The sequence below is a fragment of the Cimex lectularius genome, unplaced genomic scaffold, assembly GCF_000648675.2.
Source record: "Cimex lectularius strain Harlan isolate CLEC.00 unplaced genomic scaffold, Clec_2.1 scaffold81, whole genome shotgun sequence".
In the NCBI taxonomy this organism is placed as follows: domain Eukaryota; kingdom Metazoa; phylum Arthropoda; class Insecta; order Hemiptera; family Cimicidae; genus Cimex; species Cimex lectularius.
In genome coordinates, this window is record NW_019392692.1 from 793,855 (window position 1) to 819,988 (window position 26,134).

Genomic DNA, 26,134 nt, shown 5'->3' on the forward strand with positions numbered 1-26,134 from the left:
AAGGATTTTTATTAACCAACAAGGTAGTCTTAAGTTAGATTTTCCCGAAAGCATATCGGAGAAATTTGATTTAGATTAGTAAACTTAAAGAAACTGAATGTACATCAGTACTATTTTGTAATTTCTTGAATAAAAGTTTTTTAAAAACGGCAAAAGAAATTATGTAACTTATATATATCCNTAAAGAAATTAATTAATTAAAAATCCTTGTAATATATATTTTTTAAAGGAATAAACTGATAAAAAATCCTTGTAATGTTTAAGGTGGTAGGAGCTCACTTATTCTCGTAGGGCAATATTGTTTTTGAACATTAAAAAAAATGAATGAGATAATTTATTTGAAAATCAATCTATACTGAATGTAGGAACACAATAATGTTCTTAATTATCCTTTCTTCCTCTTTTGGTTCTCCAGAGCAAATTCTATAATTGCGCAGTGCCACTGTTTTCCTCGGGATTTTCCGTACGATTTCAACTTCCAAAAACCATGAATGAAAGCGAGAGTTTGCACGCTAGTCAGATCAAGTTCCGCTCCATTTAACGAGTAAGTACCCTAAAAAAGGCCAAGTTGGAAAATTTGGATTACTTATTAAAAAGCACATGATTTACCTGTTTTATTGGGCAGTTTGGCGGTATAGCTATTCCTTCAAAAAAGCTCGTCCACGGCATGCCTTCCCGTCCAAAAATTTTACACATATCCTCATTTTTGAAGTCAACCTGGTGGTGGCAGTGCTGTCTCTCTTTGTCCGAGCATTTGTACATCTCTACAATGATCTGGACAAATTATGCTAATAACGAAGAAACTAGAATTATGGTGTTTGATACTTACAGAGGCCGGTTCTACGACCGGTATCCCGACTGTGATGGTTCCATTTATCCGAAATTTGTTTTTACCCGATGGCTTTATTTCCACATTGCTAATTTTGTTCGGTCCGCTTTCTCTCCCGGGGCATTGATAAAACTTTTCTAATAACAATGTACCTCCGAAAACACCCGCCAGCTGCAAAATAAGTGCCAAATAAAAGATGACCATTTCAACAATACACAATAGAAATTTTACTTGTGGAAAGTAACAAACTTGTGCGATTTTTAAAGCACACTCTTTTGGAATTATTCATCGTTAAATTTTCTTTATGTAAAATTTTGAAATAATTTATTAGGCCAATTATAATAACGTAAAGTAGTTATAGACGATTATGTAAAATCATTTTTTCTATATACACAACAAATAAACACTAAAAAAAATCGACTGAACATTTTTATTTCAAATTTTAAAGTGGTTGCAACAATAACATTTACAAGAAGGGGCGGGCGTGTGATCGTAGATTTTAAGGGAAATTTGGTGGGTGAAACTAGACCAAAAATGATTAAATACATGTCAGAGCGTTTTTGCTAATGGCCCCTAGGAGTCAAGTAATAAGTCATTAAGTAATAATGTAAATATATATATTTTAATTCACTAGTTTTCGTGGTCCGCTTGACCAATTGATATATTTCAATTAATTAAGATTTTTAGTTGAGATAAAAAAGTCAATGTCACGAGCGGGATTCGAACCCACGATCTTCGGCTAGATACGCCGCTGCTCTACCACTTGAGCTATCGTGACCTCGATCCACTCGGACACTAACTTCCCAACTCAACCCCACCTTTTGAATTTGCCCTCCTTTTTGCCATTTTTCAAATGTCGTGTAATCTATTTGATTCTCGGCGACAAATGAAATGGTCACGGAGAGCTTTAGTGAAGGTATACTTCATTTTAACTTATTAAATTCTCTAGTTTTCGTGGTCCGCTTGACCAATTGATATATTTCAATTAATTAAGGTTTTTAGTTGAGATAAAAAAGTCAATGTCACGAGCGGGATTCGAACCCACGATCTTTGGCTAGATACGCCGCTGCTCTACCATTTGAGTTACCGTGACCTCGATTCACTCGGACACTAACTCCCCACTATGTTTTTAATGTGGATTTCTGTATTGTTTGTGCATGTATTTAAAAGTTATTTTATTTATTACACCAGTCGATTTGATTGGTTGTTACATAAGGTGAGCAAAAGTATAAATCATCATATTAAATGAGATTAAAAATATAAAATGTTACAGAAACGAAAAGACCCTTCTTCCCACGTAAGCATTTTTTTAAACCCATTCAGATTCATTTGAGGCTCCCTTTCAAGCCCTTAATTGCGAATTTTTAGCATACAAAAATAGATATCTTTATGTTGGATTCTCCGGGTAATTTTTTCTCCGATGTCCTGTGTTCCAAATCCTACGTTATTGCAATCGCTGAAAAGTTAAATATACTTACGTTTGTGTGTTTCGGTTGTGTAAACAAAGTTTTAGGAGATTAATAAGGAAAATTAGGATAAAATCAACTCAAACGTTTCATTTTATATCTTCAATTATAATTCAACGTTATATAAAGCTTCTTGTAAATCGGAGGAGTCGTTTCAAAACACAAAATTTATGTTTTGTTTTTCGAAAAACTGAGCCTTAAAAGGCAAACTTTAGCAAAAAAATCTATGTGATATTCTCGAAAATTTGTATTTAGTGGTTTTTGACAGTGCACAATATCAATTTGTTTCTTACAAAAATAATTATTTTATCCTACTTTGCTAATTTGCTTGGTAACAATGACAAAATTGTAATTACCTAATCACTAAGGATATCTAGATATTAAAATGCATAAACTGTGAACGGGCAACAAAGAAAGTTTTTTAACAAAGAAAAACAGTTTTTCAACAAAGAAACTTTTTTAACGAAACAGTGTTGATATTTGTTTCTCGCACCCCCAAAAATCACTTTTTTTAATTTGTGAGCAATTCAGTTTTTCCCTCAAAATGTTTGCCTTCCAAATTGCCTTCGGATTTATTTATTTTTATTTTTATATACTTTTTTGTAACTGTGCAAGAACACAACCGATTTGGCACATAACCTCCGTAAATAAATTTGAACTGTAAAAATAAAGGTAAAGGTTTGAGCAGTTTTTATTTATTTCCTTCTTATTTATCTAAATTATAATGTCATAAAATCAAACCATTGTTAATATACGTGTAAAAACAGGAAAATTCAAATTCCCTACGGTTGAAATTAGATCAAATCCAGAGGCGTTATCAATTTTGACGTCCGAGACGCTGGACATACGGGAGAAAGAAAATTGCTTTTGGGTAATCAAGCCCAAAAATGGTTATTTTTTATTGCGATAAAAATTCATATTTAGAGGCGGTAAAAGGCGGTTAAAAGGAATCTGATTTTTTTTAGTACATTATTAGAAGCACTGTATGGTTTCTTTCACGTTTTTATTCACTCTCATTTAATATGATCCTTCTTATTATTTTCTTACATTATAACCAGGAAATTTAACTCAACAAAGCCAGAAACACATATTTAAGAAAATTACATCATTTGTCCCAAATATTTTTTTCTAGGCTCTTAGGGTTTTTGAACATTCGGTCGATATTTTTTCACTTCGTATCACCAAGATAAGCTTCATTAAAATCTGTGTTCCCACGTTTATAGCCTCCCCTTATGAATAAAATAATATTAATTATTTTTTAATTAAGTTTTTTTTAGTAAGTCCTCAAACCACATGGCTCTCGCTAATACCCACATAACCGTATCCGATTCCGTTTAAATTATAAAATGTCGAAAATATTTTCACACAAAAGTTCATTAATTATTGTTATATGATATTGTTGAAAATTATCGCTCATCGATTTTATTAATGACACTTGTTAAAAAAAAATCGTTTGAACTTTTCAATTACTTTTTATTTATATTGTTTTAATTTCAGTTATAAAAGATAATTGGAATTGTATTACAAAGCAGATTTTGACACTTTGCTGTTGTGTGATATTAGGCTTTACAACCTTTAATCAGTTTTAATTGATCATTAATGTTTACTATGACCTACACATCCTAGAATAATTAAAAAATATCAAACAACTAGAAAATAATACAGTTATATAAAAGGTTATTTTTATGTTTTATTATGTTTTTTATTAATTTAGGCTTTTTCTTTAAGTACCTGAGTGGTGAAAATTCCGATGGAATGAAACAGCACTAGTGAGAAAAGTAAAACAGTCAAATCGCTCGGCATACTTCCACTGATGTTTTTAGGACGAATGTCGTCCGGTAGAAGATTCCATCGTAACAATAGCTCAAATTGTCATTACAAGCGTATCGCCAACAATAATGTCGGCAAATCAGTGTGAAAGGCATCAATTCCTGAATGGTGAATTTGCTTTTTTTTATCCGTTTTCCTCTTTGTTCAAACACTGACACCGGCGATTCACGGTTTAAATGATGAATGTGGGACTTGCCATTTCTCTCTTACTTTTGCGGAGTACAGTGTGACCCGGGAATATTGGATTTTCCGGGGTGGCGCACCGTCGGGTGCCTTATCACCTTTTTGTTAACAAACCATTACAAACACCTTCCGTTTCCAGAATTAATTTCCACTCCTTAAGCAAAGGCATTTCTTACTCTGCCTTCAAGATAAATGTTCAGCGTTAGAAACAGGAAAAACGGTAAATTGATAGTGCAACGCAACAATGTACTATTAAAAACCATCAGAACTAATGTAACGTTATTTTTTACCTATTGTTATAAAATTAAAATCAATATTTTATTGCATTCTTCAACAACTTACACCGTGTATTTAAGTATGGGTACGGATATTGTTCGAAACAAAGTAATATATTGTTAATACAATCGAAAAGAAACGATAAGAACTAATTGCATATGTGTTTTCAACTATATGTCAAAAATAAATGTATTCCATAAGGCTTATTTTAATTCTTCTCATCTAATATGATAGGCCACAAATAAATAAATAACTTGTTCAAATACAATATATCAAATATAATTCACAAGGCACAGCAAATATTGCCTTCTTTACAATTCTTGATAACAGGTACAATTTTCATTTATCCTACACTTATAAATAAGAAGCAATCAAATAATGATAGAATATTATGAATATTATCTCTGATACAACTTGGTACTGAATGTCTAAATTTAATATTATTTAGAATTCACTAGTTTTCGTGGTCCGCTTGACGTATTAATATCTTTCAATAAATTAAGGTTTATAGTTGAGATAAAAAGTCAGTGTCACGAGCGGGATTCGAACCCACGATCTTCGGCTAGATACGCCGCTGCTATACCAATTGAGCTATCGTGACCTCGACCCACTCAGCCAGTAACTTCCCATCTCAACCCCACCTTTTGAATTTCCCCACCTTTTTGCCATTTTTCAGTTTTATCTCAACTAAAAATCTTAATTAATTGAAAGATATTAATGGGTAAAGCGGATCACGAAAACTAGTGAATTTAATAAGTTAATTGAAATATACCTTCACTAAAGCTCTCCGTGGCCATTTCATTTGTTGCCGAGAATCCAAACCGACTACACGACATTTGAAAAATGGCAAAAAGGAGGAAAAATTCGAAAGGTGGGAAGTTAGTGTCCGAATGGATCGAAGACACGATTGCTAAAGTGGTAGAGCAGCGGCGTATCTAGCCAAAGATCGTGGGTTCGAATCCCGCTCGTGACACTGACTTTTTTATTCCAACTAAAACCTTGAGAGGTACTTAATTAACGTAAAAACCTTAATTAATTGAAATATATCAATTGGTCAAGCGGACCACGACAACTAGTGAATTTAATAAGTTAAAATGAAGTATACCTTCACTAAAGCTCTCCGTGGCCATTTCATTTGTCGCCGAGAATCAAATAGATTACACATTTGAAAAATGGCAAAAAAGTGGGAAAATTCAAAAGGTGGGGTTGAGATGGGAAGTTAGTGTCCGAACGGATGGAAGTCACTATAACACAAGTGGTAGAGCAGCGGCGTATTTAGCCGAAGGTCGTGGGTTCAAATCCCGCTCGTGACACTTACTTTTTATCTCAACCTAAACCTTCATTAATTATTTAGAATATTAAAGCTAAGGATGTAAGGATAATCTAAATTATTTCTTAAAAGGTCAAATAAACTAATAAATTATCCTAGAGAGAGCCGTTCAGGACACGTTTTTGAACAGAGTACACGGCTCTCGAGTCTCGACCTTTATAAAGCGTAGGACTCCCACGTGCAAATATGCAATACTACAAAAATATCAAGATATCCTCCTCAGAGGTAATTTACCACGAATTCTTCAGGCTGTAGAATCGTAAATTCCGGTCAAATTGTCGGGGAATCACGTTTAAGAGAATCCCAGGGCTCGGTGATGAGAGTAGCACTATTTTTGTTTGCGGTGAACGGAAATCTTTCATAACTTGAACTTTAGAAGTATCAACCACTTTTTCACTCTGAATCAAGTTATGGTCTGGAAGAAGAAAGCAAATTTAGTTGCTACTGCCAAGTTTTCGACCTATTTTAAGGTCATCATCAGAGCTTATATTATTATGAAACACATATTTGCACAATTGATTTAACAATCCATATACCTATATAAAACTTTCAAAACAATCTTAAATATGTCTACAGATTGGCATACTTAAGTTTTCCAAATTTTCTTTAAGTCCGACTCAGTCCCAACATTGCCAAGTACTGAACAATATTGCAACCTTATCCCGGAGGTCCTCCTCTCGTTATCATAGACCACTTTTAAAATTAATGAGACCTTCGTAAATTTAACATAAGCCCATAGTATCTCTTCGAATATTAGAAATATTATTTTCTAATATATAATCTAATTTATAATCCAATTTAGGATGTATTTGTAACATTCAAACAGATACTACGGGCTACAGTTCAATTTATGAAGGTCTTATTAATTTAGTAGTATTAGTGTAGTAGTATTATTAATTAATTAATTAATTTCCCTAGACGCACTGGCCTGCGCCTTGATATGTATTAAAATATCAAATAAAACGTTGTAAATTACAATTGTTCTGGTTTTCAAAGCTTAAAGATTAAAGAAACTATTTTTCTATAAATTAATACAATTCTGAGTATCGAGTTGAAAAACCCTTTATCCCTTATATTTTGTGGTAAGGTTTTAATAAGAGAAGAACAGTTATTTTAAATGAACAATATACACGGATAAAAAAAGATATGTAATAATGAAGGATATAATACAACAATATGCTTATAAACGTAATGGTCAAAAAAGAGTCTCCAAATTCAAAGGTGAGAGGATTAAACGTTCATATCCTCTATGGATAAGGTATGATTTATCAGTCAGATAACTACTGTAATCTCTTATAACCCCTTTGGTTAGATGAGCGCTCAGTCACCTCTAATCTTGTATAAAGTAAAGTAAATAATTCCAGTCGTACAGGAGGGCTTAACGTCCAATTACCCCGTTAGGTTTCGAGGACGAGGGATGAAACCACTTTAAAACACTTTTTACATATTATACACCAGTGAAATTCCATGGGCCAAGCCAGATTCGAACCGCTAGCCTAACAAAATCATTCGGACACCCTAATCACTCGTACACTGCGATTTTTTTGTTTTAACATTTATATATACCTTCAATCATATAGAACTATTCAACTTATGATCATTTATAGATAAACATATTTTTTAATATGGTTGAGATTGTAAAATGGATAAAACGGTTCTTTACTGAAATCGTTCGGTAAGCAGAACAATAGAATTCTAGTATTTATAAACTCACAAAGCCAATAATATGAACCGACCGATTGTAATGACCCGGTTTCACGTTTCATTTCAGATGTAATGAACCATTTACTTCCTTATCACGTCTCCATCTAAGCCTTCCGTTGTTCAATTTCCTTATGGAAACAATTGGATGATATTATCGGCAATTTGATCAAAAAATTCGTCGAAATGGTGTCATATGTCCGTAATGCAACAAATCTGAATAAACAAAAGCTTAAAAACACGTCTATCTAGCACGTTTTTCCTTCATTCAGAACTGGCTTGGCAATACTGGTTAATTAGTTTGCCGGTTGGTCGTTCCTTATTCTTTTGGTCTGCAGCAATTCTAGGTTGCTATCGGTCTGTGATCGATGCAGTGAATATCTTATTCCGACCTATACAAACTGCGTAAAATGTAGATGATTGTTATGATGGATAGTTGAAATGAGAGAAGGCTTGTGGTAGTGCATTGGTGAGGAAGAAAAGCTTAAAATGGAAGTTGTGGAATCGTATTCGGATCAGGTCCGTAGTCTGTGCCGTAGAAGGGAGCGTTGTGAATACTACGGAGGCCTTTTGATTGAAAGGATTGGATTCTTTTGATGTTGAAACGTATGGCTGTGCCCCACAGCTCGACTCCGAAATCCGTATCGGTCTGGGTTGTTATTTTGTACATTGCAGTTTGTCTTATACACTTTGTCTTATGTCTTACAGTGCGGATTTAGGGACAGTATCTTGAAGTCTGAGTTGTCAGTGTCTTGGATGAATTCTTTATAATTTAAGGTCTGGGTTCCAAGTATGCTTGCTTTTCAAGTACAACTGAAGGTAGCCAGATTTGTTTGGATGGTGGGGCGTTGTTTTTTGTTGTTGTCAGCTTAATACGCCAACTAGTGAAATAGTCTTTATCTAGTGACTTGGGTTGCTTCTACTGCTAGGATAGGGTCAGCCTGTGAGGAGAGCATTGTTCTGTCGTCAGGGAAGGTTATGATTTGAGCGTTAGGGTGTATCTGTCAGCGGTGTAAACAGAGTAGATTGGTCCTAGGACATTCGGAGTTGATGCGCTTGATGTCGAAGTATCGATGAGGTAGTAGGTGTGAGGAAGAATACGTTTTAGTTTGAAAAAGAGATCGGAGTGTCAAACTTTTCAAACGCCTGTTAGCCACTAAAAAGAACTGTTGAGAATATTGTTTTTTTTTAAGGGAAGAGTATATTGTGTCGACTACTGTTAAAAGCTGGTGAATAGAAAAATGGAGAGATCTAAAACCAAAATGTTTGGTGAGGATGGTGTTACAATTATCTTTTTAGACAGGTTTTTAAGAATTTTGGAGTGATGGGATCGTTACCTAGGGACATTTTTACTTGGAGGTGGAAAATTGGGAATTTAAATTCTGAAGACTGGAAGTGTGGGATTCAGATCAATATCCCAACATTCAAACTGTCCAATCCTTAACCTTAGGAAAAAATATAAGATGCTCCATTTTATGTATTGAACCTAACAACACATTCAGACTTAAAAATTACTTTCGTTCAAGACGAAATCCGTCCCCGTTACCGCAAATTTCACAACCCCCTCCCCGAACAACCGCAAATCAGCATATCAGAAACCTCGCATCCCGATGCGTTCCCTCGAACCATCCTCGCCCACTGAAGAGATAATGGCCGCGAGATCTCCTAGGAAGTGATGGTGATGATAGTTAACGTGATTATGACACAAGTATTACTTAAGCAGACAACAGTTTAGTACCATTGGAACGATAGCAATGCGTATTTTCTCCACTTTTGTTTTTCATTTTGTATATATTTCCTTGCTCAATGTTACATCTTTCCTACTTAAAGGTAGTTGAAAAGTACTACCAATTTTTAAAAAAACTTCTGAGGGGTGGATACGGTTTTACTCAGTTACATTGAGATCTAGATGAGGATTGAAAACAGTGTAGAGATGATCGAAGATAAGACACTTCTCTGCGTTTGATCTGGCTCAGGCGTCTTATTGTGGGTGGTTTCTTCTTATTCTGGATAAGATGATCCCTTTTCTAAGACAAAAATCCTCCAAGGGCCATCGATCGACCGTACGAGTACGTCATCAACAACATCCCGACGAGAGTTCCTCAGAGGACTTGTTACGGACCGCAGTAACCGCGCTCAGAGTGCAGACAAGGTGCAAAGTCCCGTCTAGAATCACGCAAATTAAAATGAAATTTTTATGTTTAAAATGCGTATATTTTTGGGTTAATCTCTTTGAATATTTATTTTACATAAGCGTTAATAAATTATGTTTATTTTATGATGTAGATCACTGTTTTCTAATGAAGTGCCTACGCCCCACAGTAGAGCAATTTGAGTTTTAAGGGGGGTAATTTTGAACATAACTCGATTAGATTTTTAGTCAACTATGTGCCGATTTTCATTTGTCATTTAGTTGAAAAATCATCAAATATCGTAGCTTCTGTTCGCCATGAAATAGCTGTATTTATGTGACGGACCTCGAGTTATTCCGATCATAAGAATTTCGTGCTATTTTATCAATATCCCGTAATAGTTATTGTCACTATCTCATGACATTTCAAGTAACGCTTATCGTCATCGCTGCAGTAATTTAAATTATTTTACGTTAAAATCTTTGTAAAGTCTCGCTTTTTCATAATTTAGTATATTTTATTATATATGTGTCTAATATATATAAATTATGGTATTGCGTTTTTAGTTTTTTTTTTTTAGTTTTTAGTTTTTAAAAAGAATACTATTTATTACACAGCAAGCAAATAGAAAACTGGAATAACCACTTCCAATTAGGGAATCTTCGGTCTATACTCAATGAAAGCCCGAGACGGATTGAATTAAAAATATTAATATTAGCGAAGAAGAACGAAGAACATGGTATTCTATGAACAAATTGCAACTACATATGGAACTATTCTGAAGGACATCGCCAACAGGAACTATCAATCAGAGAACTTTTTTGCTGAAATGCGGACAACACAAGGTCCTGAAGATGATCTCAATAAAGATCGAAACGTTGGCACGATAAAGAAAATGTTTTTTCTGAAACCTACATCACACCAGACCGCGTCTGACGATTTCTGAATAATTATCGATTAACGGTCACTAATCACCACACATTTTTACACACGTTGTTTTATAATATTGGTTTTATTAGGAATTATTAATTTAATCTGTTTTATTATATTATTTTTAATTGCCTATATAAAATTTTCATAGTAAAAATGTTTTTTACGTATACTTTATTACTTATATTTTCGCCTTCCTAAAAAGCAAATCTGTTGATAAAACAATCATGTAAATATGTAGTATTATATGAAATTTTTTGTTAGGTTTTTTTTCTTTACATTATAATTGATTTTTGTAAAACCTAACAACTTTAACATTTGTAAAAAACGTCTAAATAATTAATATTAGCAAAGGCTTGGGGATGTAATGAAGGAGGGGTTTCTTGGAAGTGAACATGTGCAGGTGTGATACGGGAGGAATGTGAAGGGTTGCAACATATAAGGGTCTAGCGAGTACGTAACACACATATATATATATATATATATATATATATATATATATGTGTGTGTGTGTGTGTGTGTGTGTGTGTGTGTGTGAGAGTGTGTGTGTGTGTGTATGTGTGTGTGTGTGTGTGTGTGGGATGATGCCGTGAGAGTGCGATTGGAGGTGGGGACGTGTTGTGACGGATGAGGAGTGGAAGGAAGGTTACAGAGAGTGGCTAAGAGAAGAAGATCTGAAAGACGAAAAAGACGTGTGAAGTTTAAAGTTGTTTGTAATTGCAGTACATTTGTTTACTTTTTTATATTATATACAGGGTGAATTGCTACTCGTGCTACAAACTTCTCCAGTAGATTCTTCACCCTAAAATGAACAAAAAAGTTCATATTGTCCATGGTCCGATTCTCAACCATTTCAGAGTAATTTCGCTTTTTATCGATTTTGAAAGATATCACGTCCTGGCGTCGGAAAATCGTGATATCTTTTAATCTAAACATTTCTCTGAAAATNATTGATTTCAAAGTGACAATGTTATGATTTAGATTTCATGATTAGGCCTAGAGTAAAAAAATAAAAGAGAATAGGGAATAGATAGTCGAGGAGAGGTGAACAAGATTCCGTGTAGATGAGAGACAAGAGAAGTGTGCGATCCTCAAAAGTGTTGTATTCCCTAAAATAGAGTGCTTCGGTCCACTGCGAATTGACTGGAAATAGTGAGTACATATCCACCCTTGTTCTAAATGGTCTGGCAAACGCTTTGTAGGCAATTATTGTTTATTTAAATTTATAAAAAGTTTTAATTGTTTGTTTAAAATTTAAAAGGAAATTTATTGGTTTTAATTATTATTTTCTTGTGTGTTTAATAAATTGTTTTTAAACTTTAATTAAATTTTATTATAAAAAGGCACCTGACCGTCTGTATTCAGGTTCGATCAAGACCTCTGGGGCTCTGTTTCTCACAAAAAAGGATTCAGAGTTGGGCCCGTCTTGTTGAATCGAGAACAGGTCGTGATATATATATACGAGCTATTTGCGTTTTTATGAAAAGGAAAAAACTAAAATTTCAATAAATATTAAATGACAGTATAAATGTTTTCTTACAGGCTTATATAATTTGCTACCAATACTGGCTTTTGTAAATCAACACCTCTCCTGTTTAATCCAAATTAAACCAAGATGTGGCGTTTCGAATTTCATATACAAACTTCACACTGTATAATTCGTATCTTTTGGTATTATAATTTTAATGTTAAATGAAATTTATGAGCCCGAGCCCAATAAATTAAAAGACGAACCAAATTAATCGTACGAGAATGAATAATCGAACTCACTGGAAGTACCCATTTTCCTACTGAGCAAAACATTGCACTATTTCACATGAAATAATATTAAATAATATTTTGCTATTGCGGACTAATATAACTGATTTATCAGGTGAAGGAAAATAAATAGAATAATATAGATTCCGAAAATCGTATTACTTTCTAAGATTATCATTTACATAAGGAAAACTGCATTTTATCTTAAATTTGGAAATTTCAACCAAATCTATGGGAGTTTTTCTCTTTTAGAGAAAATAAGGTATAATCAAATCGACGAATTTCACTGAAATTGACCATTTTTAACATAGTTGTGTATTAATTAATCTCCAGCAAATAATTTTCAACGATGCACCACTCAAAATGCGACAAGTCAACTATTTTCCGACGAAGTATCATTTGGATCTACCAGATGTCCTTTTTTAAAAGTACTTTCAACTTGAATCTCAATTGTCGAATTGCAACAAACTCTTCTTATACCAACGACAGCTATTTATTTTTTTTTTAAATATTGATTCTAACTGATGCGATTTTATCACGTTCGATTTTGCATTGGTGCGTTAAAGGAGAACATCTTATTTTAAAAATTGAAGAACATCATAAAATGAATTCCAGATGAAATGATTAGACGCGGAACATGGTTTTCGGGATTAAAAAAATTCACTTACTGTGTTTTATCAATTATTTTATACTGATTTTCCCCCAAAAAAATTAACTTTATTCAGTGGGCATTTTATTATTATAGATTATGTACGTTGAGGTTGAGAGGTGGGGCAGAAGGGATTTGAAAAAGTCTGAGTGGACATGGCACAAAAAAGGTTGGGAAACAGTGCACTAGATTGTTTAACAGCAGTTAATACAACACTCATCTCATTTATACATAATTGTTTTAGGTCTTCTTAAAAATAAACGGACGTAAAAGCCGTACCTATCAAAAAGCATTGTTGAATAAGTAAAAATGTAGAATTTAATTAGTATTTTAAATTACTTAGACGCGTCGAATTTCAAATGATTCTGTTATGTGTATATGAAAGAAAGAATTCATGCTATCTTTAAAAGAAGTTTTTCACAGAATCTATTTTAAAGTTGAAAGTTTAAGTTTGCTGATTATTCAAGGAAGAAAATGGTGAAAGTAAGATAAATGACACATGTGCACATTGAACCTCCATCTAGCGACGCGAGGCATTAAACGTTTTTCAAAAGTAGCCCAGCTTACAGTTATTTTTCGCCCATTATTCAATTTTTTCCAAAAGGGGAAAGAGAAACAACCAAAATGTCAAACGCCACCAGTTTGCGCGTGCGTACATTCTCCCTTTCAGCGTTCCGGAAAAAAGTTTCGGCCTGATAAATATCCCAGGGTGATCGTCTCGACTGATGGCCCCGCGATTGATATGCGGCCTCGGCCACCAACAGCTTCGACGCTTTTATTCCCACTTGTTAACTTTTTCACTTCCCTCCTCTCCTCCAGTTCGGTATAACTCCTGTAAAGAGTTTCCACAGTTTTGCACGTGTCAATAGTCATTCTTCCCTCGTGCTCTGAATATATCTTTCCCGATTTATTAAACTTACAAGGAAGAAATTCTCTCGGTTCTCCCCTATGCGTTACTTTCTTTTCAAACTAAAATTATATGCATTGGTATACATGTAGCCCACTTTCCTCGACAAGTGATTCGAAAATAGTATTTTTTTTATTAAAACACATACTAAAAGGACAACGAATGACACAGTTAAATACAAAACAAGGCCTAGTATTACTGATACGCCAAAACCGGTCGCTTTTTGATATCCCATCTGGTTGACCCATGGGCATTTCTTCGGTTCCTTACGGAAAAGAAGAACCTTTTTCCGTTAGGTGGAACGTCGACAACTACTTCAAAACACATGCTTGTAACAATAAATGATCATAAGGACATCAGTTAATCCCAAAATATGACATAACATTACCGATAAAAATGATAAATTCAATATTTAAATTGAAACTGTGTTTTGTTTCTTCTAGATGATCCTAAAATTCCAACATTTTTTCGATTTAGGCATATTGTAATTAAAAACAATAGTGTTACATAGTTTCAACAATGGAACTAGATTGGTTTGAGAAATTTGAATTTTTTTAAAACTTTTTATTTGTTTTTTACAACAGCATTCTTCGACGCAACAAGTAAAACAGATAGTACTTACATGTAAAATTATTAACGGTAGCGTGAAAGCTTGAACAATTACCATCCAGTGATGGTAACCGTTAGTTAATCAATACGATGAGCGAGATGTACTCCATCGTAGGAGACCGATTTCAATTGTTAAGGATGTCGCGGGGCCACCGACGCTTCAGTCTTCTGTTGGGATTATTAGGTAATGTGGTTGATGATAGGTTTTCGACGAAAGGGTTCGGATGGTGAAGTAGTTTGGAATGGAACGTTTGCTAGCGGGATTGGGCTAGCTCTGTAACAAAAGGGACATTTAGGTCGGTATGGATGGTGTGATTGGATACTTAGAAAGGGGCGATGACTATTGTTCTGAGGATTTTTTATTGAAAGGATTGGATTCGATTGAGGTTGGAACGCTTAGCAGTACCGTAAAGTTCAAGTCCGTATGTCCAAATGGGGGCCAGGATGGCAATGTAAAGTTTTCTTTTGTTTGTTAGTGAGAGTTTTGATCGTCTGTCGAGTAGTCGTTTAAGCATGAAAAATCGTATATTAGTGTATGGGGGTTCCACGTCAGTCGTTTGTCGAGGTAGAGTCCGAGGTATCGTACATGGTTCGCAATTGGGATGGGACCGTTGTTGAGGGAGTGTTTTCTTGTTTAGAGTAAATATTATGTTCGTTGATTTGGTTTCGTTGATCTTGATTCTCCACCGACGGAGCCAGCATTCTAGAGTGTTTAGGTGATTTTGAAGATTACGGGAAGCAGTGACAGGATCTTTATCAGGAGAAAGGATGGCGGTATCATCGGCAAAGGTGAAGGTGATAGTGTTAGGTTGCGTAGGTAGGTCGGAGGTATAAATTGAATAAAGGAAAGGAGCGAACACGCTGCCCTGTGGGACACCTGCTAGAATAGTATGGATAGGAGACAATGAATTTTTGTGGGATACTTGGAAGTAACGATCGTTAAGATAGGATTTTAGGATAAGGTAATAGGTCGCTGGTAGGATGTTCTTGAGCTTCTACAGCAGCCCAGAGTGCCATACTCGGTCAAAGGCTTGGTGTATATCCAAGAACACACCCGGGCAATGCTGTTTTAGCTCAAGGGATGTGGAAATAACGTCGATTATGCGATGTGCTTGTTGTACAGTTGAGTGGCAACTCCGAAAGCCGAATTGGTGATGGGGAATTGTGTTTGTAGGAATATCCTTGGTCAAGCGGTTCAATAGGAGCTTTTCCAGTACCTCGATCCACTCAGAAAACCAACTTCCCATCTCAACCCCACCTTTTGAGGTTTCCCTCCTTTTTGCCATTTTTCCGCTCTCCGTGGCCATTTCATTTGTAGCCGAGAATCCAATCCGATTGCACGACATTTGAAAAATGGCAGCAGCGGCGTATCTAGCCAAAGATCGTGAGTTCGAATCCCGCTCGTGCCATTACTTTTTTATCTCAACTAAAAACCTTAATTAATTGTAATATATTAATTGGTCAAGCGCACCACGAAATTAGTGAATTTTGATTAATAGTAAAAATTTAGATTATGTAACTGATAATAGTATTAAAACAAGACATATTGTAAATACTTTAAAATTAATTAATCATACTAAAAATGTAATTGCAGAAAAGCTAGAAATAGTTTTTGTAGAATATAAGAATAATGCTAGAATAAAAACAGGTTTATTTAATTGTGTAGGATCTATTTTAAAGATGTTAACTATTTTCTTAAGCCCAAAATGCATATTCATAATATAGATATCATAAGTCTAAATAATGATTGTAAACAAACTAAATTGAAATATCTATGCTCATACGAACAAATCAGCCATAAGGACAACGTGTGCGACAAGGCTTCTATCTGGTGATCCATCGAACTGTACATACACAGAACTCGTCGTAACCGACAATCACCTGACTTGGATACCTAGCTCAACTCAGTATTTGGCTGTATTTCCTAATGAAGAACCTATTAGTATAATCCGCCAAGATAGGACTACAGTAAAATGACTAAAAGGGGTATTTTTACTGAACATCAACGGCAGTAAAGTGGTCTACAGGAACAGAGAATTGTACCACTCTTCTAAAACTTCCGGGCATCCAAAAATTATTAGTAACTTTAAGCTCAAATTGAGCAAGGTTCAAGAGCCAAAATTCTCAATTATCATTAAAAAAATTGGGATTAGAGGAGCTGAAACTCAACCACATTTCGCCAATCATCAGGACTTCCTACATTTCAACGTCTACGAGCATATGGACCATGCCAGTCTACTGTGTATTGGTCACAGCCTCAGCTTATGGAGTCTTTACATGATATCGCAAGCGGAGACAACCCTTGGCCATTGCAACCCCTATCAATCAGCCACCCCCGGGGGGTTTATTTGGGCATAGAGGAGTTACACCTGCACAAATACGTTAATTCACCGACAGATGATGTTGCCACTGAACAGATTCGGAGAATGTGTGTAAGCAAAAAACCCTTCCCTGTTTACTATTCACAATACACTTGTAAAGACAAATTCAGATTAATCATATCCGTGAACAGGAAAGGTTCTTCTCAAATTGTAAGTTGTGTTTAACTAATAAATTGTGTGGTGATTAGTGACCGTTAATCGATAATTATTCAGAAATCGTGAGATACAGTCTGGTGTGATGTAGGTTTCAGAAAAAAATTTTCTTTATCGTGCCAACGTTTCGATCTTTATTGAGATCATCTTCAGGGCTTGGGATTTACAAACAGTTTACATTTAACAAATACATGTAGGATGTGGAAAAGTGAATTTATACAATGCAAAATATATTTTTTATATTCAATCAAAGTATTTCTGTTATATATGTTTATACCATTTATATATGTTATATATGTTTGTAAATCCCAGGCCCTGAAGATGATCTCAATAAAGATCGAAACGTTGGCACGATAAAGAAAATATTTTTCTGAAACCTACATCACACCAGACCGCATCTCACGATTTCTGAATAATTAACTAATAAAGTTTTTTAAAAAGACTCTCGATTAGCCAACACACTTATGTATATATATACATACATATTAATTTATAATTAATTTCTTACAGTATTTATTAATATAATATTTAATTGTGTTATAATTCCCGCTTTTCGCCCGTGATAATTGAGCGGCATGAAAAACCAGTTTCTCATTTGAACGTCATGATGGCCGGGGGACGGGGGTGTTCACTTTTGCAATTCATGTCGAGAGACGTGGTTGTAGAAATCCTTCAATCTGATGATGAGATAAGGGCTCGAAATCAACAGTGAGAACAACTTACTGTGAGTAGGAACTATCCTTTTAAAAATATTGAACATTACTTATACGCCTAAGGATTGACCTAATGATATATAATAAAGGTTCTTATCAATAAAAAACTATTTAAAACAATATATTCAATACGTGTTTCGTTTTCATGCATCTCATAAAAGCCACACATCGTTCTAATTATTGTGTTTTTTGCTTTTTTTATGACCAACCAGACTTAAATTGATGTTTAATTTTCAAAGTCTAACCTTTTCTGGTTTATGATTTCTTACTAAAATTTTACAAGTTTTGTAATACAAAAATATATGGTGTTATTTTACATTGTATTGTGTATAATTAAATAATAAAAAATAACTTTTATATTTTCTACTGTAATGAAAATATATATTAAAAGTAAATCCAATTCGATCATAATTAAGGGTTATATTCATAACAGTAAGAAAAGAGGTATAAAGAGGATGATTTTATTTCTATATTACATCAAATTAAAAAAACTATATCTGACTATGTTAAGATGAAAATGTGCAGATTTTCAATTTTCTGACCAATGGAAAAGAAATATTGGTGAAAATTTCCTAAAAATTCCCACGAGTAAAAATTTCCTGCGTTTTTTCTGCCAGTGATCGAGTTTTTTTATATCCGCCTTTTATATCTTTTATGTTATTCATGTTGATTTATTCAGACAAGAAAAACGACAACCAATTTTTCACTCTTATTTCAGACTTCAATTATTATATCACATTTTTATAGTTGAACTCGTAAATTTTATTTTGAGAGAGAAAATGAATCACCAACTTTCTTACATTTATATATAATAAATTTTCAAAAGTTAGTACTGTCAGTATTGATACAGTATGACAGCTTTCAGGCCAGTTCTCGTATTCTTGAAGTCATCGGTGTTCCGGCCCTCTTGCGCAATAGGCCATGAGCTATTACATGAATTATGTAGGCCGAGGTATCAGACTTGTATATATAAATAATTCAATGTTTACAAATTATTCAAGACATAAATATGTAATGTGGCTACAGGAAAAACAGTAGGTTTTCCCTTAATGTGATACGGATGCTTCGGGATCTCCACCATTGCTCTCCCTTCTATTTGTATTGTTGCTCTATTACATAAGGTGCACCACTTAGCCTGATTACGGTCAGTTTTCTTAATTACCTCCTTTCTTGATGAAAAAATAATATTGCCAAATTGTATTTTCATCAATCAAATAATTTTTTTGGTTAAATTCTATAAATTCTTGGTTTAACGATTCATGCATTTCGTCAGATTTCTTCTCAAAAAAAAGTACATAGCGTTTTTGTACTGTTTATTCATTAGATACAAAGAATATTTTAAAAAATGAATCAACCGTAAGCTTACCGCCATGGAATAATTTGGACAAAATTCCATAAAACTAATCGTGTAATATATAAGTTTTTAGACATTACATTCTGAAAGACTTTGAAATTAGCGATGTATTCCTGTTCAGTAAAAGAAAAAACGTCGACTTTAATGGATTGATACTGAATGTAACTTCTGCAGACTGAGATATTCCACTACTTGGATAACATGGATGCTATAGCCGTCTCCCGAGGGTTTAATTTATTATTGTATTAATTAGATTATCATTGCTTAATGATATTGGCTAGATATTGCATCCACTAATAGTACTATAACTGCTAGACACCACGTTTGGATAGCTAAAATCTTCTAATAACTTTGTTTTTGTATGATAATCTAGGAACACGAACAAAAGCAACGGACGTGGAGTTTTTAAGAAACTTCTTTCTTGTTACTTTACAATTAATTAAGGTTTTTAGTTGAGATGAAAAACCTTAATTAATTGTAAAGTATTAATTGGTCAAGCTGACCACGAAAACTTGGTACATAGAGTGGATCGAGGTCACGATAGCTCAGGTGGTAGAGCAGCAGCGTATCTAGCCGAAGGACGTGGGTTCGAATCCCTCTCGTGCCATTAACATTTTTTCATCTCAACTAAAAACCTTAATTAATTGTAAAGTATTAATTGGTCAAGCGGACCACGAAAATAGTGAATTTTTTGTTACCACTAGGACAAAAAATATTACAAGGGTCCGAGCGTTTTTGCTGATGGGTTCTATGAGCCGAGAAAAAATTATTTTGGTTAATTTCTTAATTTTTTTTAATACGGTACAAGCGTTTATTGAGCATGGCTTTTAAGGTGACTCAAAGACAAAAAGCGGACACTTGTACTTATTTGTTTATTTTCTGTAATAAATAGGTATAATGATTAATAATTGACTTAAATCGTAAACACAGCATTAATAACTTCTTTATTTTTATAGAGCGTTACTAACCCTTTTACACTCGTTGGATTAAAAATAAAGAAAATCCGTTCAATTTCATCATTTCCAGAGGTAACTTGTCGATTAAGTGAATTGGTTTTTTAAATTGTTATTTTTGATGAAACAATAAATTTGAGTAAAAAATTAATTTTTAGTTTTTCTCAAAAGCATAGTTTTAAGTCGAGAAGATCTCGTCCGGATCGATGACATGGCAAACGACGGTCGTAGCGTCCGTTACATAGCCCAATCCACGATGGTCTATCGCGGTTTAGGGCTACCGGAATTCTCGATCGAAGAGAAGGTAGTGGTCGATCGTGATGTTCGACGATTACAGAGATCGTTTTGTTGCTCTTAACGCACTTCGGAACGGTCTGTCATTTAACGGCTTCCTTGATAGCGGTCAACTCCAAACGGTAAGGGTGAGCTTTATTTAAAACAGACATCAGAAGGCTTCGTAAGAATGGAGTATTGTCTACACGTCCCGCATAAGGCTCTCTTCAACTGGATAGGAATTGAGTAGAAAGGCAACTATTCTCAAATGAACAACTCGCTCGGGCACTTGAACAAGAGGAGCTTTTCTCTTCACAGATGAATATCGGTTTGTTTTGTGACAATCAGGTGACCGGAACCGTGTGCGGAGCAAACGTGGAGAACGCTTAGCTCTATGCGCCAGCCTTTTCAAAGACTTTCAAATATGGCATGACTGGAACAATGTCTATGCCCGTACCGAACTGAATATCCTAGACAGATCTTCGACTTGAAATTCTTCTGGAAGCTGTGGTCCCATTCGCGCCATTTATTGGGGGCAAATTGGTGTTAATGCGTGATAATGCAAGACCGCATATAGCTTGAGTTGTCACCCATTACTAGGAGAATGTAGAGATTACAAAAATGATTTACCTATGACCTATGAGACATGATAAAGAAGCCTCTCTTCGAACAATCCATAATGTTCTCGACAATCCTTAAAGGCTTCGCACCGCTCATATTTTGTTAAAACTTTTTATTTGTTTTTTACAACTGCATTCTTCGACGATACAAGTAAAATTGATAATATTTACATATAAACATATTAACGGTAGCATGAAAGCTTGAACAGCTACCATCCAGTGATGGTTGCCGTTCGTAAATCAATACAATGAGCGAGATGTACTCCATCCTAGGAGACCGATGTCAACTGTTAAGGTTGTCGCGGGGCCATCGACGCTTCAGTCTTCTGTTTGGTTTATTAGGTAATGAGCTCGATGACAGGTTTTTGACGAAAAGGTTCTGATCATGGCGTAATTTGGAATGGAATGTTTTGTAGCGGCATTGGGCTAGCTCGGTAACAAGAGGGACATTTAGGTCGGTATGGATGGTGTGCTTGAATACATAGAAAGGGGCGTTGACTATTGTTCTGAGGATTTTAGATTGAAGGGATTGGATTCGATTGAGGTTGGAACGCTTGGCATTCCCGTAAAATTCAAGTCCGTATGTCCAAATGGGGAGGGCAATGTAAAGTTTTCTTTTGTTTGTTAGTGAAAGTTTTGATCGTACCAATGTACCATCAAGGCCCCACGTTGGGCGACAAAATCTTACACCAAAAATTTTGCCGGCTTTGCTCCATATACACGGGCGGGATTAGACAGTTTGATATTAAATTGGAAATGGGCGCCACGCTGTTTAATATGTGAAATGGATACAGCAAACCGTAAAACGTAATTTTAAAAAAGTAATATAAAAACAATTAATTAAGGTTTTTAGTTGAGATAAAATAGTCAATGCCACGAGCGGGATTCGAACCCACGATCTTCGGCTAGATACGCCGCTGCTCTACCACTTGAGCTATCGTGACCTCGATCCACTCGGACACTAACTTCCCATCTCAACCCCACCTTTTGAATTTTCCCTCCTTTTTTGCCATTTTTCAAATGTCGTGTAATCGGATTGGATTCTCGACGACAAATGAAATGGCCACGGAGAGCTTTAGTGAAGTACACTTCATTTTAAATCATTAAATTCACTAATTTCGTGGTCCGCTTGACCAATTAATATATTACAATTAATTAAGGTTTTTAGTTGAGAAAAAAAAAGTCAATGGCACGAGCGGGATTCGAACCCACGATCTTCGGCTAGATATGCCGCTGCTCTACCCCTTGATCTATCGTGACCACGATCCACTCGGACACTAACTTCCCACGTAAACCTCACCTTTTGAATTTTCCCTCCTTTTTTGCCATTTTTCAAATGCCGTGTAATCGGATTGGATGGAAATGAAATGGCCACGGAGGTGCCATTGACTTTTTTATCTCAACTAAAAACCTTAATTAATTGTAATATATTAATAGGTCAAGCGGACCACGAAATTAGTGAATTTAATGATTTAAAATGAAGTATGTTTCACTAAAGCTCTCCGTCACACTATAACAAAATAAGAACGAACTTACCGAATAAATGGACCTTACATTAAAATCTAAATGAACTTTTTTTTGCAAACTAAACTTTCCAGAGAACTAGTAGCTTCTTGATTCCGATGATGTTGAAAATTTGGAGCACCCGCTTCCAGGAAAATGTGGAGCTCCTTCTCCAAAGTTGGGTGGGTCCACTGTCACCTTAGTCGATGAAGGAATTGATTATTTTTTGAAGATCCTGTTACCCTAATGCTAAGCCTATCTTCGGCCATATTTGAGATTGACACACCGCCAACTTTTGTTTAAGAGGCATTATAATTTATAAGGTATAGCCGGTTAAATAATAACACATACAAAACGAAGAAACACTAACCCCCGCATTCAAATTTTCTAGCGTGCCGGATATGACCTTTGCCGTACGCCGACCAAAAAAAAAAAAAATATATATATATATATATATCTATTTTGTTACAAACGTATGAACGCGTTATTAAGAGCAAATTCACATTGTTGGGATTTCGGAAAAATGGAGACTTTTAGAAGGCGAAAAATTTGAGAAAAAAATGGTCTTGTGAGGTACAAATAAATCTTTTTGTTCTAACGATTTTGATTCGTAGCAGGCACATTTTAAGCTTTAAAGTTTATTTTAAAAAATCTCATTTTGGGCTGAGCATGTTTTTTCTCTGATGTTTCTTTTAAAATTCATTTGCCCTCTTGATTTCATCCAACGACCACGGTATTATAAGCGTATGTTATGTCATTATAAGTGAAAATTGAGAATGAAATTAATAAAGCCTGTTCAAAGTTTTAGTTTATATCCCTAATTCTAATTTCACAAAGGCCACGCCATCAGTGTAGTTTAAAAGCTTCTAAGCCACCATAAAACTTCCTCGCATCGGTAGAGTCGTTTCAAAATTAGCGTTTTTGAGATTTTTAAAATCTGAGACTTTCTTATTTGCAAAATTCTTTCTTATCCGGAAAGCAAAATATTTGATAAAACATTTTTTTTTTTCAAATATGTCAGGGTTTTTTGGGGATTCACAGAAAAATATAACGAGCTTGTTAAAGGAACGTCAGTGGCCGCAGCGGTAAGGCGTTGACACGGCGCTCATCACTGTAAGGGGCTTACAAATGGATTTTTTCGTTCATATTTCCTGGTAGTTGAAATACCCTCTTAAAAAATTGAAGTCAGGCCTCTTAGTGGTTTCAATATTTTTTGTAAATGTAAATGTCGTAATTTTTCATCTGTAATGTTGACATATCGTTACCCCCCCAATAAAAAACGATTTATTAAATAATCTAGGTAAATTTTTTAATCAAAAATCAATCATAAGATTATCTTCATACACGTATTTTGCGTATTGTTAGAGTTTGTATCTTTTGTGGATGTCTATTTCCATAAAGAAACAATTCAACAGATTTCCTTTCTCGTTCATCCCTTTGTTTTTGAATTTCCAGTAAGCTTCAAACAGTGGGAAAACTGTATCCATTCCGACTTTCACTCCATGCACAGCGTACGTTCCCTGAAATCGGAATAAAATTAAACATTAATGAGTTAACACAAATTAAATTACTTTGTTGATCGTGTTACCGCGTGAACTGGGCACGTTTTTGGCAACTCCGTTCTATTCCAGTACTGGTACCAGGGTGACGCCTTCTTTTCTATTTTGTCGCAGACCGAACTGAGTTTCAACGATGTGTAATACTCGCACGTATGAGTCTCCGATTTCGAAGCACACTTGTACATCTCGAGTAATAACTAAAAAATGTAAATAGTAGAATACAAAAATGTACATACAAGTAAATAAAAACTCAATTAATCGACAAAAAATTAAAGGTGATTTCAAAGAATTGGTTCAGATAAAGAAAATGTTGTGTGTCTGTAAACAGGTTAAGGCATTTTTTTATGTAGACGTCAGTAATCTAAATTAGGCTTGATCATAGGACCACAAAAATCCATCGATTAGCTCTGGGGTTATTGAAGTGCTTTTTTAGCACAGTAGTATTTCAATTTATCGTGTAACTGGTTAACAAATAGGAGAAAATTTAAAATCCAATTGAATAAAATATTAAACAAATCTTTTGTTGTTTGATTTAAATATAACTTTAAACAACAACAATCTGCTACATTAAAAATTAAAATTATTGAGTTCTGAAGGAAACTTTTAATATCTTCAGAACGAATTGATCAATTTGATCATTTCTGATATTTGGTAGCATAGAAAGGACTTTCTAAATGAGTGAAAAAAATTCTTCATCGAAGTAGAATTTTCCTCAAGATAATTTATTAGGATGAATTTTTTTTTTACCTTAACGAGCCAAATATCACCACCAGATTTTATGTGAAAAATTATCTTTGAAAACATGCATAGTTTTACAATAAAATAGGTAGAGTAAAAATGAAAGGTTATATCTTTTATAAAAATCAAACTATGAAATACGAATTCGTATTTATTTGGAAATTGTTTCAAATAATGATGAAGTGGTTATATTTTTCGAAAGCTATTTTTTTTTTGTCAAATTCACCTTCTCTTTGACATATAACTATGATATTAAGGCGGATATCAATTATATCAGGATAATAAAACGATATTATCTGTCAAATTTAATTTGGCCACATTATAATTTTCGTTTCATCATTTTTTAACATATAATTAAAATTTTCTCGCTGATCATTAATTACATTATGTATGTAGGTATGTATAAACTCAAACTCTTAAAAAGTAATGCAAAAATTAAATATAACATTGTTCATACCTTCATGTCTTTGATGGTCTTGGATACTGTAATTTCACCATATAACCTAGATTCTTTGGCATTAATCCTCTTGACAACCATATCCTTCCAGACAACCGGGATATTTGGTTTATCCGGGCATTGGTAAAAGTTCACGAGTCGAGTCTCCATAATCTACTGAAACATTGGCAATAAATCAATCCAAAACATAAGCAAACATTTCATAAACAAGAAAACCTTCTTGGAAGCGTTTGTGGCAGAAATCAGCCACAGAACTGGAAGCAGCCTTACGATCATGGTATGAAAGATGATGCTGAAGAATTGATCATTTGATCCATTGGACAGGAACGGTTAAATAAACATATCTCGCCGATCATAACAACTCCAGTTGAGTTACGGCTCGGAAAGATAGCAATCCTAACGAGAATCGATTAGCCTTGATTCAAAGCACTATCATCTCCGTTTGCACCCTTAACTTAATTAGAGTAATTTTAAATTATAGGTAACTCAAAAGTTAAATATTTCTCTTTTTCAGTACATTCTTTAATAATTTCTTAAGCAGAGCAAAAATCATCATTACCGTCTGCATTTTATACATTTTTGTAAAAATTATTTTTTTTAATATGCAGCCATTTAATAGTCTTAAGAGTCTCTTGTGACAAACGAGGGGAAAAACAAAAAATTAATAACGGCGAAACAGGTTTGAAACCATCGTTTCGCTACTTCTTCGCTTGGCAGGGTCAATGGTTATGTTTATTTATGCATATCCAATATGTTGCCGGCTCAATGTAAATAACCTCTTATTAGTTTACATTAATTGAACATAATACATCCTCGCTATCTATCAAAAT

General features: G+C 34.4%; 2 protein-coding genes across 3 annotated transcripts; both read right to left on the bottom strand.

Moving 5' to 3' along the window:
• Positions 1–355: 355 nt before the first annotated feature.
• Positions 356–4,111, bottom strand: LOC106674385. The gene is made up of 4 exons (XM_014407045.2): positions 4,027–4,111; positions 830–1,000; positions 610–774; positions 356–553 (listed from the first exon to the last, which is right to left on the bottom strand). The coding sequence occupies exons 1-4, from the start codon at positions 4,096–4,098 to the stop codon at positions 386–388; spliced, it is 576 nt and encodes a 191-aa protein (XP_014262531.1). The 5' UTR covers positions 4,099–4,111; the 3' UTR covers positions 356–385.
• A 19,790-nt stretch (positions 4,112–23,901) lies between these two features.
• Positions 23,902–25,603, bottom strand: LOC106674387. Of its 2 annotated transcripts, none has more exons than XM_014407046.1 (4): positions 25,521–25,603; positions 25,305–25,457; positions 24,139–24,306; positions 23,902–24,070 (listed from the first exon to the last, which is right to left on the bottom strand). In XM_014407046.1, the coding sequence occupies exons 1-4, from the start codon at positions 25,578–25,580 to the stop codon at positions 23,912–23,914; spliced, it is 540 nt and encodes a 179-aa protein (XP_014262532.1). In that variant the 5' UTR covers positions 25,581–25,603; the 3' UTR covers positions 23,902–23,911. The 2 variants fall into 2 exon arrangements, with proteins under 2 accessions (XP_014262532.1, XP_024081714.1); XM_024225946.1 differs by having other exon boundaries at positions 25,305–25,460; positions 25,521–25,590.
• Positions 25,604–26,134: the final 531 nt, after the last annotated feature.

Excerpts from the sequence above, each read along its gene's own strand:
- LOC106674385 (XM_014407045.2), bottom strand. The coding sequence starts at position 4,098 with ATGCCGAGCGATTTGACTGTTTTACTTTTCTCACTAGTGCTGTTTCAT. Across the intron at positions 1,001-4,026 it reads TCGGAATTTTCACCACTCAG|CTGGCGGGTGTTTTCGGAGG; the intron begins GTACTTAAAGAA and ends CTTATTTTGCAG. Across the intron at positions 775-829 it reads CGGTCGTAGAACCGGCCTCT|ATCATTGTAGAGATGTACAA; the intron begins GTAAGTATCAAA and ends TAATTTGTCCAG.
- LOC106674387 (XM_014407046.1), bottom strand. The coding sequence starts at position 25,580 with ATGATCGTAAGGCTGCTTCCAGTTCTGTGGCTGATTTCTGCCACAAAC. Across the intron at positions 25,458-25,520 it reads CCACAAACGCTTCCAAGAAG|ATTATGGAGACTCGACTCGT; the intron begins GTTTTCTTGTTT and ends ATGTTTCAGTAG. Across the intron at positions 24,307-25,304 it reads AGACCATCAAAGACATGAAG|TTATTACTCGAGATGTACAA; the intron begins GTATGAACAATG and ends TACATTTTTTAG.